A 22,434-nucleotide genomic window follows, 5' to 3' on the forward strand; every position below is an offset into this window, starting at 1 on the left:
AAAAACTGAAGTGAAGAACAAGTACATAGTGTGTGTGTGTGTGTGTGTGTGTGTGTGTGTGTGTGTGTGTGTGTGTTTGTTTGTTTGACAAAAGCAAAACAAACTCGACCATCTTGAAATATAACAATATCTGTTTCAGCAAAAAACATATACATTCTAGAAAAGGACTCAAAAATAGGGAAATTCTATAATAAACAGGAATATCCTGTATCCTGTTTTTTTTAGAGAAAATGCTGTCCTCAGTTTTGGGTTTTTCCTGACTGGTAACAAGGAAAAAGGAAAAACCCGATGGCATCATTATGTTTAAAAAGAAACACAGGACATTCCCATTCATATTTTGGATTTCTGTGGTTTTATTGGTTTTTTTTTCATCTTACATTTTGAACTCAAAGAAGACACAATCTGTTGAAATATTGTTCAAGTCATCCACTTCAAGGAACAGAGTCATCCTCTTTGTTGCAAATTGCGTCGCACCTCTTCTTATTGTTTAATTTACCTCTGTGAAGAGTTACGTCAATCTTCGTAAATTAATAATAATAATAATATAATAATAATAATAATAATAATGGTGATTTCAAATTTTGTTTGGCACAAGGCCAGCAATTTCAGGGGAGGGGTAAGTTAATTACATCGACCCTGGTGTACAGCTGGTATTTATTTTATCACCCCCAAAAGGATGAAGGGCAAAGTCGATTTTGGTGGAATTTGAACTCAGAATGTAGTGATGGGTGAAATACCACTAAGCATTTCGTTCAGCATGCTAACGATTCTGCCAGTTCATCACCTTTATGATAATAATTAATAATAATTAATAATAATAATATCAACAGAAACATGAACAAGCAGAAAATTGACGTAACTATGTAACATGGAAGTGAGAGGTATATCGTTATTGCCAGAGGAATACTGGAAGCAGCACACAGGGACACACACACACACACACATGCACACACACACACACACACACACAGACAAGCACATACAAAACTAAAACATCACCTCGAAAAGCTGAAAGGCATTGAATTGCGGCTTTTCTCACAGAGTTGCAGAAAATTGTCATTTTCTAATTAGAGAGTTGAAGATAGTTGCGAAACAAGTTTAAAAGAATTACCCTATTTTAATGTGTATAAGGAACCCCTTTTTTTGGCAAAAATTAGGTTAAAAAATATGGGAGTTTCTTATAATAGATAGTATTATAATCCCTTAAAAAACCGTTTTTTCCAAATTAGGGGGTTTCTTATACATGTTAAAATACAGTAAATATCTAAATATATGAGATGAGTTGCTGTTCATAAGATTGTTTCCAGACTTTTTATTCCTCATCCACATTAGAGATGGAAATATTTTAGCATTTTTTGTTTGTTAAAGATGAAGTTATTAGCCCAACAATTTGCGACTTTAAAAAGCATTAAGGAAAATTCATTAGCAATTATGATGGTAGTAATTGAAATAATAATTATAATCTACTTAATCTTTTTCAAGTAAAGTTGTGTCTGTTCTCAAGACAAATAAATATTACAATCATTGCCACCTACCTACATACATTCATACATACATGAGTGTATATATATATATGTGTGTATCTGTGTGTTTCTATAAGGATGATAATGGTAGTGGTGTTAATTATGATAAAGAGTAGGTGAAAAATAAATTAAATAAGCAGCCTTTTTATATTTATGATGGACTGTTTTTATAAAATACACACACACACATGCACACGCTATACGCACATACCTTGTTGCTATGTCTGTCAGATCTACTGAAAATTTATTGAACAAGTTTTCATTTCCATACAAATTCCATTTCTATTTCTATAATAAAACAATTAAATCTTGTCAAAAGTGTTTTCTTGGTCAATTGTTCTCTTACAAACCTTTGTGAGTTTCTCAACGTCTTCAGAAAGTTTATGCCAATTCATGTCAAGCCGTTTGATTTTGTGACAGCACCAGGAGCCGTTGTCTTCTTGTAGCATGTCAGGATGGGTTTGGAACCCATCGTCTTCCAGGCTATGAGATTCTTAATATTTCACCAGGCATAGATTTGTTACTGGACTGGCAGATGACATGAATTGTCTCCCCTAACTAACTACAAGTGTTTTGCTGTTTCTCAGTGGAATTGTGGTGAGCATAATTATGATGGTGGTGGTGGTGGTGGTGGTAGTGACGGTGGCTGTGGTGGAGGTATGACAGTGTCATTTTTTTGTTCCTTCTCAAGCCATGCCTGGCTCATAAGGGCCGGTTTCCTTGGCGTATAGGTACCTCACCTGAATGGGATGCCAATCCGTCGCAGGTGGGCTGCAAGATGCAGGAGGAAAGAGTGAGAGAAAGTTGTGGTGAAAGAGTCAGCAGAAGTTTCGCCATTACCTTCTGCCGGAGCCGCATGGAGCTTAGGTGTTTCGCTCATAAACACACACATCGCCTGGTCTGAGATTCGAACCCACAATCCCTCGATCGTGAGACCGCTGCTCTAACCACTAGGCCGTGTGCCTCCACAACAGTGTCATTGCTGCCATCATCATTAGTTTTGAGGGGATGGTCATGGTTGGAATGCCTTTCATCAAAAGTCTCCTGGATGAGGGCTGACCAGGGACTAAACAACAACAGCAATAAACAAAATAAATGAAATGATGTCAGTTTGTTTCTTGTGACATTTAAACTTTCTCGTCTTTTAAACATTTCCTTTTATTTCCACTTTTCTTCCCAAGTCCTCTTCTCTTGTTCTTTCATCCTCTCTTGTTTTCTCTTTCTCTACACCAACATTATTAGGGTGAGAGCCTTATCTCCTTGAGATCACACCCTTGCTCCCTTGAAAAAAAAAGGGAAAGGACATCACAATATCCCTACTTCTGTCTATGTGTCATATTATAATGATTTTTAAACTGACAAAGACCAGCCCCGTCTCTCCCCTCCCCCCCACCAAATATTAGTGAAATGTTTTTGCTGCCCCCTTTTTATTAATGTTATCAATGTGGGGACAGTTTATAGTTGGCATCCACATTATTCTTCATTTTTCACTCTTTGTTAAATCATACAACATTTGTGTCTTACAAAAATCCACCACCCTTCCATTGTCCAACATGCTACCGACATCACTCCATAACATCCTATTACAGTTCTCAGTGTATGTGTGTAATTATATCTAGCTGCCGAGCACTAGCATAGCTAGAGTGTGTGTGCCACCCAGGGTGGCCCTTCCGTTTCCCACTGCCGGACCCCACAAAAAAAAAAATACATATTGCCTGCAGCAGACCCAAAAGTGCCACCTGGGGCAGACTGCCCCTACTGCCAGCTACACTGTGTCCATGCTTCCTGAAATTCAACCCTACCCCTGATATCCACTCCCTCCATATGCATGCACACATGTATATCATGACTCATACCCTGTTCATTTTCCTGACTTTTGTACATGCATCTTTGGTGAGTTGTTGTGCACCTGAGCACTATACACAATAATTTCATTCATCATCCTCATCATTATTTAACGTCTGCTTTCCATGCTGGCATGGGTTGGACGATTTGACTGTGGACTGGTGAACCAGATGGCTGCACCAGATTCCAATCTGATCTGGTAGAGTTTCTACAGCTGGATGCCCTTCCTAACGCCAACCACTCTGGGAGTGTAGTAGGTGCTTTTACATACCACCGGCAAGAGGGCCAGTCAGCCGGTACTGGCAACGGCCATGCTCAAATGGTGTTTTTTATGTGCCACCTGCACAGGAGCCAGTCCAGCGGCACTGGCAACGACCTCGCTCAAATGTTTTTTCATGTGCCAGTAAGGTGATGCTGGTAACGATCACGCTTGAATGGTGCTTTTTATGTGCCACCAGCACAGAAGCCGGTTTGCTGCTCTGGCAACGATCACACTTGGATGGTGCTCTTAGCGCTCCACTAGCATGGATGCCAGTCATCGAATTTGATTTCGATTTCAATTATTATTGATGATTCGTCAGCATTTCTTTTTCGTTACTTTTCTCTTATATATCTGACTGTTTGCCACCTGGTCTTACACCTGTCGCAACTTCCTTTTCCCCCTCCCTCTCTCTTTCACACCTCTTTCTCACCTGTCATTTGCCATCTTCTCCACCTTCATAGTGGTTTCAAATTTTAGTGCGAGGCCAGCAATTTCGGAGGATGGGGCAAGTCGATTACAATGACCCCCAGTACTCAACTGGTACTTATTTTATCGACCCCCAAAAGAATGAAAGGCAAAGTCGACCTCAGCAGGATTTGAACTCAGAACATAAAGAAGGAACAATCGTATCTGTTACAACATAAATGTTGACTTAAATAGAATAAAGTTATTGTTTAGTAGGACTGCTTTGAAGTAAACACAATCTTGAATCAGGTCAAGTATGTTTTGGCCATATTTCACCTGTAAAAAGCCCCCACCCCACCCTGCAGTTTGCTTTAAAGAAAATTGTTGCTTTAGGTGACAGGTGTTAAAACATCACATTCATTTCTAAATGTTACCTGTAAACTGGTTTATGCATTTTTCCTATTGTCAGCACTTGCATACCAAATAAGATAGACCCAATTTTATTATCACTACCTTTATTAATGCAGTTCAACAGCTGAATGTGAGCCACCACCACCACCACCACCACCACTCAAGTTTTAAGCTTTATTTGCAGCTTATCATCATCATCATCATCATCATCATTTAACGTCCGTTTCCCATGCTTGGATGGGTTGGACGGTTCAACCCAGCATAATAAATAATAAATTAATGTAAATTAAATATACTCCATTATGTGAGAAACAAACATTAATATTTAATAATTAATGTTATAAAGTTTAATTAGGGGCTCAAATTTTGCCCCCTCCCCCAATTTTAAATCTTGAACTTTTTCATCCATTTATTTATTTGTCTGTCTTTCTATTTATCTCTGTCCGTTTATTCATAAAATATATTTGTCAGCTAAATGTGGTGGTCCTATAGAAGATGGTGTTACTGTTGTCTTTTTTTGGCTCCAGGAAGACATATCTATCTGTCTCTTTACACACCTATCTATATGCTTACACACCTGTCTATAAGTGTATACACCTATCTATATGCTTATTGAATTTAAAAGTTTCAAAATGTGGTTTCTGGCATCTCCGAAATCTACGTCATCTAAAACAAAAGGAAAAAAAATTTCAAAAAAGTCCAAAATTTTAAACGAGAGTGAAGAGTGGTGGTGGTTGCGGGGGGTTAATTATTTATTTTTTTTTGGCATATTTGTAAATCAACGAATCTGAAAAAAAAAAAAACTTTTCAAAAAAATGCCTTTTCAAGGAGAGGTGCGAAACTGCATTAGCCCCAATGGCCTCACAAACATTTGATTGAGTTTTCAAATCAGTTATTAAACTGCATCGTTTATAGCTACAAATGTACATCTCTCTCTCTATATATATAAACAGCAAAATGTCTGTGTGTGTGTGTCCTTTATACAAATCCACAATTTTTCAGTTAGAGGGCTCAAACTTTCTATGGTCATTCAAAACCGTCCAAGGGTGGTCGTGCACATCTTTACATTTCCCCAGTCACCCCGCAAAGCCATTAAAAAGTCACTAGAAGCGACTTTTTTGTGAATTTTCTATCCAAAACCCAATCAAAATGACAGACGAAATACCGCTAAGCATTTCGTCTGGCGTGCCAACGTTTCTGCCAGCTTGCCACCTTTGAAATACCAATTTCTTTACTACTCACAAGGGGCTAAACACAGAGAGGACAAACAAGGACAGACAAACGGATTAAATCGATTATATCGACTCCACTGTGTAACTGGTACTTATTTAATCGACCCTGAAAGGATGAAAGGCAAAATCAACCTTGACGGAATTTGAACTCAGAACGTAGCGACAGACAAAATACCGGTAAGCATTTCGCCCAGAATAAAAAATTAGTGTTTGACCAATTCTTTGGGGCGAGATATAAGCAGCTACCTAGCCAGCTTCTTGTAATTTTCTTGTGCAGAAAATGGGTTGTTACAGAAAAGAAAAAAAACCAGAAACTGATAATGGCACTTGAGTTACATTTGAAAGCAAGTGATGGTGCACAAAGAAAATCATTAAAGCGGCGAGGAGCTGGCAGAAACGTTAGCACGCCGGGCGAAATGCTTAGCTGTATTTCATCTGCCGTTACATTTTGAGTTCTAATTCTGCCAAGGTTGGCTTTGCTTTTCATCCTTTCGGGGTCAATAAATTAAGTACCAGTTACGCACTGGGTCGATGTAATCTTAATCTCTTTGTCTGTCCTTGCTTGTCCCCTCTGTGTTTAGCCCCTTGTGGGTAGTAAAGAAATAGGTATTTCGTCTGTCTTTACAATCTGAGTTCAAATTCCGCCGAGATCGACTTTGCCTTTCATCCTTTTGGGGGTCGATTAAGTAAGTACCAGTTATGCACTGGAGTCGATGTAATCGACTTAATCCGTTTGTCTGTCCTTGTTTGTCCCCTTTGTGTTTAAGCTTTGTGCATATATTAGAAAGGACTACCACCACCACCACCACCACCACCACCACCATCATCACATTTTTACTATATAGATGTACATGGGTACACACACATGTACATATGCAGGCCAAAAAGACGTACATAAGTATTTATGCTTGTCTTTCTGTTTGCATGTCTATCTATCTATCTATCTATATCTATATCTATCTGTCTGTCTGTCTATCTATCTATCTATCTATCTATCTATCAAACGGGAAGGAAGAGCTATTTTCATCATCCTTGTGGCTATGGCAAAAGAATGTATCTGGTGGACGCATCTGAAAGGATTGGAGACAAACACTTTCCTCTCTGGTCAACCTCTCATCAACTTTTTCAAGTACCACTTGAAAAGGAAAGTGAGAGTAGAGAGGCAAGTTTTGTCTAGCGAATGTTTTAAAAAAAGATGGGTGAATGTAGCAAGGATGGCACGTATGAATGACGAAGCCACCTTGAGCATAATCCTATGAACCCAGAAATTGAAAACAGAGGGTTACCCACTTGCAAACAAATGTGGTAACATATAACAATATTGACCAAGGTTACCGTGGTCTTTTTCATAGGGTTTTCTTCCCACGGATAAACCTTACTTGCTTTCCCCTTTACACCATACATCATGACACTGTGATACAAGATCCCTATTGATCGTTTTTTTTTCCTCTTCCCCTTTTTTTCTTCTTTTGTCTTCTTTTTTCATTTTTCTTTTCTTTTGGTCCTTTTCCCCTTTTTTTATCTCTTTTTTTCTTTTTTTTTTGTTCTTTTTTCCCTTTTACGATCCCTTTTGATCGAAAACCTATGCCATCTTTTTTTTTTTTTTCATCCCCCCAAAAGAAAAGCTCTACCTTGTAACTTGTCCCATCTGTGTGCAGCCTGTGTGGCCAATAAAGAAACTTATCTATCTGTATCTATCTATCTATCTATCTATCTGTCTGTCTATCTATCTATCTGTCTGTCTGTCTATCTATCTATCTATCTATCTGTATCTGTCTTTCTATCTATCTATCTGTCTGTCTATCTATCTATCTGTCTGTCTGTCTATCTATCTGTCTGTCTGTCTATCTATCTATCAATCTGTATCTGTCTATCTATCTATCTATCTGTCTGTCTGTCTGTCTATCTATCTATCTATCTATCTATCTATCTGTCTATCTATCTATCTATCTGTCTGTCTGTCTGTCTGTCTATCTATCTATCTTTATCTATATCTATTTATTTATCTATCTATCTACCTCTCTATGTCTGTTTGTCTGTCTGTCTCTATGTCTCTGTTTGTGTGAGGAGGTGGGGTGAATGTGTGTGTGCCATTTTGCTGGTACTATATCGTGTCACTTGTGCTGCAGGAAATATAACACCAAACTAATGTTTAGGAAAAGATAAGGAGAAGAGAAAACATGCTACAGAATTATTAAGGCTTGGAGTGGCTACTTTAAAAGCCATGATGAATCAATCTTACAGAATATAAGTGCCCAAGCAAAACTAAAGTGGGTGTGACACTTCTAAACTAAAATATGCACAATAACAATTGATGATACGGAGAAATTGCTAAATATATCGGTAGATAATGTCATGGCGTTACGCGTGACTTTCACAAGTCATTATCTGGTAAGAGGTGTTAAATTTTGTTAATGACTTTCGGATCAGTTACATCCGTTTTTGATGACAGATCTTTAAGGAATTTTAATTTTGTTTTTTTTACTTAGTTGAATACTATGACTAATGCCAAACACAAATTCACCGAAGATATTTGGACCGTGGGTGTGTGTCAAGAAGCTTGCTTTCCCACTAAATGGTTTCAGATTCAGTGCCATTGTGTGAGACCTCCTACAAGTGTCTTCTGCAATAGCCCCAGCCCGATCAAAGCATTTTGAATGAATCTGGTTGATGGAAGCTAAAAGGAGTGTGTCATTTATATACAGGCACAGGAGTGGCTGTGTGGTAAGTAGCTTGCTTACCAACCACATGGTTCCGGGTTCAGTCCCACTGCGTGGCATCTTGGGCAAGTGTCTTCTGCTATAGCCTCGGACCGACCAATGCCTTGTGAGTGGATTTGGTAGACGGAAACTGAAAGAAGCCTGTCGGATATATATATATATATATATATATATAATATATATATATGTATGTGTGTGTATGTTTGTGTGTCTGTGTTTGTCCCCCTAGCATTGCTTGACAAACGATGCTGGTGTGTTTATGTCCCCGTCACTTAGCGGTTCGGCAAAAGAGACCGATAGAATAAGTACTGGGCTTACAAAAGAATAAGTCCTGGGGTCGAGTTGCTCGATTAAAGGCGGTGCTGCAGCATGGCCGCAGTCAAATGACTGAAACAAATAAAAGAGAAAAACCCGATCAAAGCATTTTGAATGAATCTGGTTGATGGAAGCTAAAAGGAGTGTGTCATTTATATACTTAGGGGTACTCAAAAGAAACCAGAATTTTGCTATATTATTTTATTCACTTAGTTTTACATATTTACACTTTTATCACCTTCAAAATATTCTCCATTTGAAGCAATGCATCAGTCCAGATGTGTTTTCCGCTGTTCGAAGCAGTCCTGGAACTCTTGCTAAGTAATGCCTTTTAACACCTCTATCATCGATTTCTTCGCCTTTTCCACATTTGCAAACTCCGTAGCACCAGCTTTCATGACCAATGATGACCTTCGAAGAAAGATCTGGATCAACTCTGCAAACTCCGTAGCACCAGCTTTCATGACCAATGATGACCTTCGAAGAAAGATCTGGATCAACTTCCAACTGTTCTTTCAGTTCATGTCATGCATTCAATCATGACTGCTTTTGATCTTCTGTGAACAAGCGAGGCACAAATTTTGCTGCAACTCTTTTCCTTTGCAATTCCTCATTCAAAAATCGTTGGCAAGAGCTCCAGAATGCACCAGTCATATCAACAAGTTTGGCAATTGGTCGTTGAATTTCCACAATGTTTTCATTCATTCGGGAGGTTGACAGACATTCTGAACAAGGTTAGATCTCAAGTGACCATTCCTAAGGCGTGAAAAACACTCGTAAGCTTGTGTTTTGCTCATAGCGGCGTCCTTGTAAGCTGTTAGAAGCATAACAACTGTTTCGACCGCCATTTTCCTCACCAGAAAGCAGAATTTGACAGAAGCATGCTGTTCCTTCATTTCAACCACCACAAAAATCGATGAACAGAGTAGAAGCACTGCAAAGCAAAGACGCACCACATGGCAGTAGGACTACACTCAACACTGCCAGTCGGCATACTGATGCCTGAGGGTCGCATCAAGTGGTTTCTATCAGCAGAAGCCTGAACTATAATGGGCTTGTCCCCCAGAGAATGTTTCCGGTTACTTTTTGGTACCCTTTTGTAGCCTTGTACAAATTGAGTAGAACATGAGATTTATTGCCTTCTGATAAAGAAACCATTACTTGTGAAGGCAGTAAGGGGTTAGTAGAACTTCAAGAGTAGCAAAGAAGGGGCTTCTCTATAACTTTTCTTGAAACTGAAAAAATTTTGTGAAATAATTCGTGCTTTAGAGCATCTTTCAGAAGACAAATTATGAATAAGGCACAGAAGTCAAACTATCTGTAATTGTGGCAAAAACTGGAAGTTTGTAAGAAAGCACAAAAGTCAACACTTAATTACATACTCCCACACTCAGAGAAGGAGAGGGAAAGAGAGTGATAATAAGTTATTCATATATTAAAATGTATTTATACATCACTATACACTTACAAATTTCAACACCCAAACCTTGTCCCCTTTTCTTTGTTTTTTCTTGTAAACACAAGACACCCACCCAGACACCGCCGGAAGTTGTTGTTGAACTTGTTGGCAAACAACAGCAGTAATTGTATTCACCTCAATAGACGTCATTGATTGGTTGAAATTGCTGAAATGCAAGAAATGTAACAACAAATAGCTTACAAACTACATAATTTTCTCAAGAAAGCCAAGAGAAAAAGATGTTTTATGTGACACATTCTACCAGTATACGAAGTTTAAAAGTGTTTAGTTTCAAAGAAATTATTTTTAAAATCTGCCGGTCAAAGCGAAAAGATCCTAATAATAATAATAATAATAATAAGAAGAAGAAGAAGAAGAAGAAGAAGATCGAAAAATACCTTAGGAATGAAAACCCAAGTTCAAAATTTCCCCAAGACACCTGATGAAGGCTGGAGGGTATATCAGCCGAAACGTTGTGTTAGCAACAAACAAGATGAGGACAAATATCCGTCAAATGTAAATAATGTAAATAATGTACATAATTCTTCATTCTTTAAATATAGAACTGGAAGATTAAAGATTGTAATGGAAAGTAAAAAATGAAAGATACTCCTGTTCTTGCAACAATAACATTTCCTGTTGAATCAACGATCGTTCATCCATTATTGTAATAACAGCACAAGAAAGCCAAATGCTTTCAATTCTGTCACTATACAAGCAGCCCTCATAAAACCCTTCTGTGATCCAAGTGTCCCGCAATGTAATTCGGGTTGGTCAGGCCTGGACTAAACCCTTCAGGGTTTTGCGCAGCGTAGCCAGAGTCCATAAAAGCACATTTCATTAAATAATTTAGAACTTAACCCGAATGACAATTATGTTTTATCGCTGTTGTGTTAGCGAAAGAAAAAAAGACGATGTATTTGTGTTGTAATAGCCACTAACGTCAGGAGTGAAAACAAAAACTTCCATGACTTGCTCCGGGCGTTGAAAGACGCCCTCATACATACATTATGACAAGGCACAATGAACATTTTATATTGTTTGAAATATTTTCTCATGGACATTTTTATGAATCTGAACTCTCTCCCACATTCAGTTATTATTTAACTGAATGTTTCATTACAAACTGCTATTATTTCTCTTGACTGGTTGGTGTAGGTTTGCAAACGGTCATGGCGTATGTCTGTGCATTCAGCCATTTTATACTATACTAGCAGTATCGCCCGGCGTTGCTCAGGTTTGTAAGGGAAATAACTATATAAGCATTTTTAGAGAGTTATAGCCAAAAAATTAGCAAAAAAATGCATTAAAAATGGAAAAAAAAATTATGGTAAATTTTTTTTTAAATCGTTGACTCATCGTAGACATTTTTAGAGAGTTACTTCCCTTATATAATAGCGAAAAAATGCATTAAAATGGAAAAAAATGATGGTAAATTTTTTTTTAAATCGTAGACTCATCGTAGACGCGCGCTAATACCCAGAAGGGCTCGATATGAATCATGACTATAAGATAAACTGCACCGCAAAATGTGGGAGTAGTTAGGAATCTAAATCGTAGGAGACAGACAGCACACAACTTCTCTTTTATATATAAAGATAAAAGATAAATTGTATGTTGCCATTTTTATACTGTGATAACTCTATATGTTCGAATTGTTTGTTTTGATAGGATCAGTTGTGACCGACATGTCTGTTTATATCAGAATTAAGTGACATTTCTTAGAGGATACCATTTCGTTAATCCTCTCCAAATCTCTGGAACTATCAACTTTTTATTGGTTCACGTTACAGCGTGCGTGTAGTATAAACTAAAAGAAAATATATTTGGTATTTTACACTTGTTAAACATTCACACATTTCTGTAGATTAACTGCCAGGATTACATCATGGTTTGATACATAATATAAGCTTATTAAAAAAAAATTCCCCTCACTCTTTAGCCAAAAAAAAAAAGATAAAAAATGGTGTCAAGTGATATACGATTATTGCTACGAATAAAACACATTTTTATTGCTATGAATAAAATACAATTCCAGGAGAAAAGGGCGTAATAATATTATTTAGGAGGGCGTACTTCTTTTCTTGAGGGGGGAACGTGAAATTACCGATTGGTTGAAATTACCGAAATAGGACAACTTTAACGTGAAATAACTTCATAAATATAAGTTTTTCTCAAAAATGCTAAGAGCAAAAGATGTTTTATATGACACATTCTACCACTGTCCGAAGCTTGAAAGTGTTTAGTTACAAAAAATTATTTTTTAAATCTGTAGGTCAAAAGGTAAAAGATCCCTCACTACAACTCTTTCTCATTTTGCTCCATGTTCACGTTTTTCCTTCACATATTTAGACTGAGCTTCGACCTCATCGATCTTACTAGTTTGGGGCAAATCTAATGAATGTGTGATCCATTGATTTATTCCAATTACTAATATTTATCGTAGACGATACATATGTGCCCCATCACAAAATATGTGACACTGGGGTCAAATAATAAATTATCATTATTAATATTATCCAAAGCGATGAGTTGACAGAATCATTCGTACGCTGAGCAAAATACTTAGCGGCATTTCGTCCCTATTTACGTTCTGAGTTAAAATTCCGCCGCGGTTGATCTGGCCTTTCATCCTTTAGGGGTCGATAAAATAAGTACTAGTTGAGCTTTGGGGTCAATACAACAGACTTAGTCCCCACCCTCTAGAAATTGCTGGCCTTGTGCCAAAATTTGAAGCCAATATTCTCCAAAGGCGGCTAGCTGGCAGAGTTGTTAGCACGTCGGACAAAATACTTAGCGGCATTTTTTCCGGCTTTACGTCCTGTGTTTAAGTTCCACCAAGGTCGACTTTGCTTTTCATCCTTCTGGAATCGCTGAAATAAATACCAGTCAAGCGCTGGTATCAATGTAATCGACTAGCCCATCCCGCCCCCAGACTTCAGGCTTTGTGCCTATAGTAGGAAGGATTATTAATATCTATTATCCAATTTAATCGGTTCAAATATGTTGTAGTGCATCCGAGCACTGCTTACAAGTTTGTTATGTGTCAAACTAACTCTATATTATTCTCCTTCTGTGTACCACGAGCCATCCCTTCGCTCACCTCCTTCTGATCATCCATGTTTTTTTCTCTTCAGATAACAATTAAAACAAGATAAAGCTGAAATTTCAGGCAGGAGGCCTGAAATTTATGGGGGCGGGCATAAGTCGACTGGTAGTTATTTTAACGGCTCCGGAAGGACAAAGGGTAAAATTGACCTCGACGGAATTTCAACTTGGAATGTAAAACCGGATGAAATGACTCAAAGCATTTTGTCCGGCATACTCACTGCCCCGCTGAACATATTAATTGGAAAGACCTCATTCATCAGTGTCTGTGGAAGCTATACCACTTTTTCTTTCTTCTTGGACTAAATTTAAAGAATTGAAATACTGGTAACATATTAGAATTCAGTAAATCCAAAAAGACATTCTTGTAATTAAGAAAAAAAAAAATGTATTATTAAATCTGTGTCTTCTATATTTAATTTTGTCTTTAGACTTGGCTTCTAATACGAAGGGATTTATTTTAAACAGCACCTCCTTTTTTACTCTATGGAAACAAATAAATACAAGTAATATACTTGTGTTCAACCAACAACAACAACAAAAAAGCACATTTGTATCTTTTAAATTTAATTTTGTCTTTAAAGTTGGCTTCTAAGACGAAGGGATTTATTTTAAACAGTACCCCCTTTTATCTCTCCGGAAACAAATAAATACAAGTAATATACTTGTGTTCAACCAAATAAAAAAAAAGCAAATTTGTATCTTTTAAGCTTAATTTTGAATATAAACTTGGCCTATACCAGGATGTAATTAACTGTGAAACCCACCTAAAGACAAGGTATTAATAAAGTATTTAAGTATCCGTGTAGAGTGACGTCCCTTGTTACTGCCGCTCTCCACCGAAAGCTGTCAATTACAGGTTAATGTTGTTATTAAACAGTTATATATATATATACAAATAAAGTGTATATATATATATATATGTATATATTTACATGAATATAATCTCACACGCTGTGGCAAGCACTGTCTATTTATTTATTTATATATACATGTAGCTATATATTTGCTTATTCGCTTTCGAAAGACTTTTTTTCCCCTCTTCCCCGCCAGAGTTTGTCTCGGTGTCGTCTACAGAAACTCTCATGGATCCTCGAGATAATTCCGATTTATACGATGGTGGAACGGTTAGTGTATCTACTGGGGCCAGTCGGTCGACCACTGGTGCCAGTAGTGAATCAGTGTCCATTTCGGACCGTTCCATGCCTCAGCAGTCTCCGAGTACCAGCTCAAAGGAGAGTGCTGGTTCGCCTTCCAAGTCACTCTGTTCCTCCACATCCACATCTTCGGAAAATGTCCCGGCAGCGACCACCGCAAACGTTGCTCACAGCGCTGTTTTATCAACTTCGGAACCTGCCACTGTCAAGGTAAGTGACATCTATATATATATACACACAGTACACACACAAACACACACACACAAATGGGTATTTATTCTGACTCGGGCAATTATGTGTATATACTCCAGAGGGTAACGAATTCGAAGAATCTCTATCTGTCACTAAGAATAAAAAACTCCAAGAATAAACCTTAGAGTGAATAAACATTTAATCCATAATCGTTAGTTTGACAAATATATTTTTGGTACTCGTATCGCAGTACCTATATTTTCTAGAAATAACGGTTTTGGATTATATATATATATATATACATACATACACATACTCCCACTTAGATACACATCGTAACATTGACTTGTTTAATAGACAATTATATTAAGAAAGTGTATAAAGTTATTAAGATTTTTATTTTGTATAATTCATTTGGGAAGTATATCCGTATCGTGGCATTGCGTATAAATTTGTGTACGCAAGCATAAACTGTACAAACACACACACACACACACACTCGTGTGTGTGTGACATAAACATGTGTGCGCTTCTCCCTCCGTTCCAAATTTCAAGTTTCATTTTGTAGATATATGTACAATGTGTCAACTCACACACACACACACACACATCAGAGATCATACAGTCTGCCCTTCACTCTGAGAGCAAAACACCGTTTCTAGTCGAAGTAATAACTCCCTAAACATTTTTTTCCATCCTATCTTCCCTCTGGCAGCTATGCTTGAGGGTCGCCCACCTCTGCTGCTTATTAGATCATATAAGGATCAAAATCTATCGATCACGTCTAAAGTACTGTCCAGGCATTTGGTAAAAAAATCTATTTCACGTGTTCTCTTAGTATTTATTGCTCTTGTAAATCTGTTGCCCCATTAGTCTACCTGTGATCCCTCTGCACTTCAAGTGTGCTCATAGTTTACTCTAGATACGTTGTACGGGGTCCTTTTCTGACCATTTCCCTGATGATAGCAGGATACCACTTTACCATCATCTTTCCTCGTCCGCAAAATTTAGTCATTGCTAAGTTTACTTCTATAAGTATACGGTCTCCCCTTTCTCTCTTTATGTATAAATATCAAATCCAAAGGATGCTAAAAAGAACAATACCCCATTTTTTTCTCTCCTTCATGTATATAAACACACACACACACACACAAATACACGTTTATGTGTGTGTGTGTGTGTATATAGGTAGGTGGAATTTCATCTCTAAATGTGCTAAATTATCTACACGAGCCAGGTCATTGTTTATAGGAGGAGGACTATAATAAACAGGAGGAAGATGAGGAGTGAGCCTATTGTGACCCCCGACTCTCTACCTGTTGGCTAAATTCATCTCTGCAGTCATTTCTTGTAGACTGCACTGCTGTACATAGCTTGCACAGCCCTTGTTAGCCATTCAGCTGTCAGTAATTTTTTTTTGTGATAACCAGATTACAGATTCTGGAATCCTATCAGAACCCTTTTCCAGGACAATGAATGCCAAGTACGATGGCTTATCGCTAGCCAAGTACTTCTGCAAAGGTTTCTGTTGGAAGAGTGTATCAGTAAACCTTGGAATAGTTTAAAACTCCAGCATTTTGAGGCTTTTCTGCAAATTTGTTGTTACCTGGTGCAGTGCATCCCACCCTATGTTATAGTTACAAATGAAAGCCTTGTAGCCAAGATACAAGGGCTGCAAGTTCCTCAGTTCACCGTTTTCTCCACATTTTTTTAGACTAGACATGGACAGCTGAGCCTTACAACACTGAACAACTTTTGTTCCCTGTGCCAAAAAATAAACCCGAAGGCTGTTGTGTTTGCACTGGAATTGCAATTTTTATTGTAAAGCTCCACTTGTATTCCTTACTTTTAAGGTGTGGATACATTCTGGTTCTGGTGGCCTTTCGTATGGCTGTCAGGACAATCCTTCTTGCAATTAGCATTGTAAATTGCTTCCATAACAATGTCACATCTCATGGAAAGATAATTCCTTGCAGACATTTCTCGACTGTTGCATATCTGAGGGCTTCCGCACTGACATGGCAATTCGGCATTTTCTTTCACAAGTTGAAGACTTCCTTGGCCCTCTTATTTAGTAGTTGGTTCCAGTTGATCCGATCAATGGAATAGCCTGCTCGTGAAATTAATGTGCAAGTGGCTGAGCACTCCACAGAAACGTGTACCCTTAACTTAGTTTTTAGGGAGATTCAGCGTGACATATATTGTAACAAGGCCGGCCCTTTGGAATTTAGGGACAATAGAAGCAGGAAGAAAGAGTGAGAGAAAGTTGTGGTGAAAGAGTGCTGCAGGGTTGGCCACCATCCCCTGCTGGAGCCTCGTGGAGCCTTTAAGTGTTTTCACTCAATAAACACTCACAATGCCCGGTCTGGGAATGGAAACCTGCAATCCTACGACCGCAAGTCTGCTGCCCTAACCACTGGGCCATTGTGCCTTCATCTGATGACATATTCTCTTAGTGTCAAGAATATTACGTGAACACAAAGTGGTGAACTGGCAGCATTGTTGACCCCTCAGGTAAAATGCTTGGCAGCTTTTCATCCATCCTTACATTCTGAGTTCAAATTATGCTGAGGTTGACTTTGCCTTTCGTCTTTATGGGGTTATGATAAATTAAGTACCAGTCATATACTGGAGGCAGTGCAATTGACTTAACCCTCCCCTGCGAAATTGATGACTGTGTGCCAAAATTTGAAACCAATATCACATGAACACATGTAGCTTAAGGTCATAGACCAGTGGTTTTCAACCAGAGTTCCGCCAGTACAGTCCAGGGGTTCCGCAAGAAGCTACAAAACTGCTAAAATCGGCAGTAATTTTAATTCTCCTGTGCAGATATGTGTGCATAAGACTATTAAATTATTGCACAGGGGTTCCTCGAGCCAGTGGAATGTTTCCTTGGGGTTCCGCTCCAGCAAAAAGTTTGAAAAGCACTGTCATAGACAGAGTGGATGATATTATTTTCTCCTCAGTCAACCTGAACATGTAGCTTTAGCATTCTTTCAAATGCTGACAAAGTATTCAGTGTTAGAACGAACAGTGTTACAGATAAGCTGTCACCTGGAATATTGCCATTGATCACCTTGATTCTGATAGTGGCTTCAGTTCTTCTTGATAAGTGTATGGACCGTCTTGTCAGTATTTTAACCGCATTGACTATAGCAGATGGAACTATGGCAAAGCACAATGGCTCTGGTATCCCTGGATGAAAGACAAAGTCAGACACCTTCTTACAGCCTAACCATTCAGTCAACAGACTTTTGAGATACTTTTCTGCTTCCTTGAGGATTTTGTTTTGTTCAGGAGGAGCTGTTCTGCACAACCCAGACTCCTTTCTCTCCTCTGCTTAATCATCATTCGCCATTTTTTTAAGCGATGGTGTGTGTGTGTGTGGGGGGGGCAAACACAGATGCACAAGCATATACATACATACATACATACATATATATATATATATATATATATATATATATAGATATAGATATATATATATATATGATGGGCTTCTTTCAGTTTCCATCTACCAAATCCACTCACAAGGCTTTGGTTGGCCCGAGGCTATAGTAGAAGACACTTGACCAAGGTGCCACGCAGTGGAACTGAACCCAGAACCATGTGGTTGGGAAGCAAGCTTCTTACCACACAGCCACAAAAGAGAGAGAGAGAGAGGAACGTAGTCAGTTATTGATATAAGAAACCCCTGTTTTACAGGGAAGTTTTTCTCAATTAATTGAGAAACACTTTGAGCTGAATGTAGTTCACTGCCTTTTGTCTAACGAATTCTGTTTACTTCCTTTGAACAATGAGTCAGCCTCCTTAGTAACTGCTTCCAGTTTCTCAGTATTCTGTCTTGACTCCTTTCTCGTAATATCTTCCTTTTATTTTCTTTTTATTTCTAGTTTGTTAATCATTATTGCCACTGTAGCATTTTTGTTTTATTATATTTACAATGCTCCGGCATGGCCTTAACTGTGATTGCCGGAACACGATAAAGAAGTATATTGTTCACGGACACTATGATTTTGAGGCCTGTATTATAATTCTAATATCTCGTTAAAGGTGTGAATCTCATAAATTCCTTTTTAGTCATGTTACTAAAAAAAGAAAAAAGAAAAAAAAGTCTTTATAAACCAACAATGAGGTGAGGTGAGGTGGCAGAGTTGTTAGCATGTCAGATAAAATGCATAGCGTTCCTTCCAGCTCTTTATGTTCTGAGTTCAAATCTGCCGAGGCCAACATTGCTTGTCTTCCCTTTGGTGGGGCAGGGAGTTAATAAAATAAGTACTGGGTTTGATGTAATCCACTTGTCCCCTCCCCTCAAAACTGGTGGCCTTGAGTTCCGCAATGGATCAGTATCTGGTTCAAGGGGATAGTTGTGATCTTTGTTACTTATATGCCATGGACTCAGACCTTACGATTCTTTGGGATCTAGACAAAGAGGGGATAAGAAGGGACTGACACTTCTGGCAGTTTGCTGTGCTTGAGAAGACACCTCAAGCTAAATAAAATTGTGGTTGTCCTTGTAGGCAGACATGTCCAAACTGCACCCTTTTTTGTGGATATTGATGCCAGGTGGAAAGCACCCATGCTGGTGTCATGTAAAAGCACCCAGTGCACTCTGTAACGTGGTTGGTGTTAGGAAGGACATCCAGCTGTAGAAACCATACCTAAACAGACATTGAACCTGGGCAGCTTATCAGTTGGCCAACTCCTGTCAAACCATCCTGGAAAACGAAGCTTAAATGATAATGGTGTGTGTATATATATATATATATATATATATATATATATATATCGTGCCGATGGCACGTTAAACACACCATTCGAGCGTGATTGTTACCGCGTCGCCTTACTAGCACTTGTGCTTGTGGCACATGAAACATTTGAGTGAGGTCGTCGCCAGTGCCGCTGGACTGGCTCCTGTGCAGGTAGCACATAAAAAGCACCATTTAGGCATGGCCGTTGCCAGTTCCACCAAACTAGTCCTCGGTGGCACGTAAAAGCACCCACTACACTCTCGGAGTGGTTGGCATTAGGAAGGGCATCCAGCTGTAGAAACTCTGCCAGATCAGATTGGAGTCTGGTTTGCCAGACCTCAGTCAAATCGTCCAACCCATTGGCACATGTTCGAACGCACAAAACTTATATATATATATATCTCTCTCTCTTTTACTCTTTTACTTGTTTCAGTCATTTGACTGCGGCCATGCTGGAGCACCGCCTTTAATATATATATATATATAATATATATATATATCATAAACCAAGAAGTGAGTCTAATTGTAGTTCACTTAATCTGCTAAAGGTACCAGTTAAATCTCCCTCAAATAATATTTGACAGTCTTAAGCAAACAACAAAAGAAAGATGTACTCCTGTGTGCTCTATTCCTAGAAAAAAGACAGGATGGTCACGGTTGGAACCCCTTTGATCATGATGTGTTCTGTTAGCTTCAACCATAGGCTCCATTCAGTTAGACATAACTGACTTCATGGTTGTGTAGAATATATTTTTTATTTAGCAGCCATTTCTAAAAAGGAACTAATTATTCGCCACCCCTTCCTTCCTTCATATTTCTTCCCTCTTTCTTTCTTCATTCCTTATTCTCTTTCTTTTCTTTTCATTTGTCTTTATCCCACCGAGAATAGGGGTGGGGATCATGCAGAGGCTCTCCCTTCATGGTCTGCCACAACCCAGTTTTATTGCGTTTCACTTTGTTAACATTACTGATGTAAGACAAGAAAGGCTCCAACCTTACAACCTCTCATTTGCTTTTTTTTAAAACTAAAATACTTTTATTGGTTCCATGCTAAAAGATTTAGGTGAAAAAACAAAAAAGCAAATAAAACAAGAAATGTCTGAGAGCCAGCACTTAGCTTTTAGTTTTATCATATCAAATATATTAAATGTGGTGTTGATTATCCTCAAATTTTGGGGTATTGAATTTGTTGAATTGGTAGTGTCTGAGTAAATTCCTTACATATTCTACAAGTAGTTGACTTAGTTTTGCAGCCCTGTGGGAGTTGATCAACACATAAAGCACAACGGGCCACGATCGTGGTTGTCGGGCACAGGTCGACAGGCCACGATTGTGGCCCAGATAGATGCATTTAATTTATGGGTGCTTGTTGGGGTCTAGTGTCACTTAAACACTCCGATAACCTCCCAGAATGCAAGAGGACTAATAGTTCACCTAATGACTTTTCACTTGATGTAAGACTTGCTGCTATTATATACTAAGAAGATATTTTAACTATTTTTTTGGTTTTTATGTGTGCATGGTAGTCTCATCATCATCATTGTCGTCTAATATTCGCTTTCCATGCTGGCATGGGTTGGATGGTTTAGCTGAGGACTGGCAAGCCAGAAGGCTGCACCAGGCTCCAATCTGATCTGGCAAAGTTTCTACAGCTGGATGCCCTTCATAACGCCAACCACTCTGAGTGTGTAGCGGGTGCATTTACGTGCCACTGGCACAAGGGCCAGTCAGGTGGTACTGGCAACAACCACGCTCAAAAGGTGTTTTTTATATGTCACCTGCACGGGAGCCAGTCTGGCAGCACTGGCAACGACCATGCTCGAATTGTGTGGTAAGAGGCTTGCTTCCCAACCACATGGTTCTGGGTTCAATACTACTGTGGGTGTGTGGATTCGATAGATAGAAACTGATAGAAGCCTGTCGTATATATGTGTGTTTGTGTCTGTGTTTGTCTTGCACCACTACTTGACAACTGGTGTTGGTGTGATTATGTCCCCCATAACTTAGCAGTTTGGCAAAAGAGACCGATAGAATAAGTAACTGGCTTAAAAAAATTATGAGTACTACAAGGGTTTACTCATTTGACTAAAAATTCTTCAAAGCGGTGCCCCAGCATGGCCACAATCTTATGACTGAAAGAAGCAGAAGATAAAAGAGGAAAAATATCCTTAGAATTACAGAAGAAATGGGATGAGACAAGGGCCGAAAGTTGAAATATCAGGACGTTAGACCTGAAGCAGTGACTGTGTGGTAAGTAGCTTGCTTACCAACCACATGGTTCTGGGTTCAGTCCCACTGCGTGACACCTCGGGCGAGTGTCTTTTCCTATAGCTTTGTGGCGACCAAAGTCTTGTGAGTGGATTTGGTAGACGGAAACTGAAAGAAGCCCATTGTATATATATATATATATATATATATATATATATATATATATATATGTATGTGTTTGTATATGTTTGTGTGTGTCCCCTCCAACATTGCTTGACGACCGATGCTGGTGTGTTTTTGCCCTGTAACTTAGTGGTCCAGCAAAAGAGACTGATAGAATAAGTACCAGGCTTACAAAGAATAAGTCCTGGGGTCGACTTGCTCGACTAAAAAGGTGGCGCTCCAGCATGGCCGGAGTCAAATGACTGAAACAAGTAAAAGAGCAACACTTGATTGTTATTGGTTTTGATTACATAATTCTGGTGTATTAATGTTGTTTTCTGGTATGTTATTGTCAGGACAGTTTTATCCAGTATATTCACTCATCTTTTTAAATGGTAGGCTAGAATTTGAAGGAGATGTTTCTGCTAATTCTAACCAGGCAGCTGTGAAGTGGCTCCTTTATTGGAATCTGGATGGTATAGGAATTGAAAGAAATGGTGATATGCTGCCTTATTTTCCAGCATTCAAGTCAAATTTTTCAGACTAAATTTTAGTCACAACTAGCAGTATCACCTGGCATTGCTTGGGTTTGTTTCGACCCTTTAGAATTTAAATTTTTGAAAAGTAAAAATTTTGCATTATGTAGCTTGTTATTCTCTTTAAGGGAATATTTTTCTGGTT

General features: G+C 38.5%; 1 protein-coding gene across 2 annotated transcripts in view; it reads left to right on the forward strand.

Annotated features, from left to right (window-relative positions):
• The first annotated feature begins 14,104 nt into the window (after positions 1–14,104).
• The window catches only part of LOC115218476 (myotubularin-related protein 2), a 95,208-nt gene continuing 86,878 nt past the window's right edge, over positions 14,105–22,434 (forward strand). Inside the window, exon 1 of one of the 2 annotated variants that reach the window (XM_036508502.1) lies at positions 14,105–14,647. In XM_036508502.1, the coding sequence (XP_036364395.1) occupies positions 14,366–14,647 (282 nt within the window). In that variant the 5' untranslated portion in view covers positions 14,105–14,365. The remainder of the gene's footprint in view (positions 14,648–22,434) is intronic. The other variant, XM_029788318.2, reaches the window with a different exon arrangement.

This window comes from Octopus sinensis, linkage group LG13, assembly GCF_006345805.1.
Source record: "Octopus sinensis linkage group LG13, ASM634580v1, whole genome shotgun sequence".
NCBI classification, from domain to species: domain Eukaryota; kingdom Metazoa; phylum Mollusca; class Cephalopoda; order Octopoda; family Octopodidae; genus Octopus; species Octopus sinensis.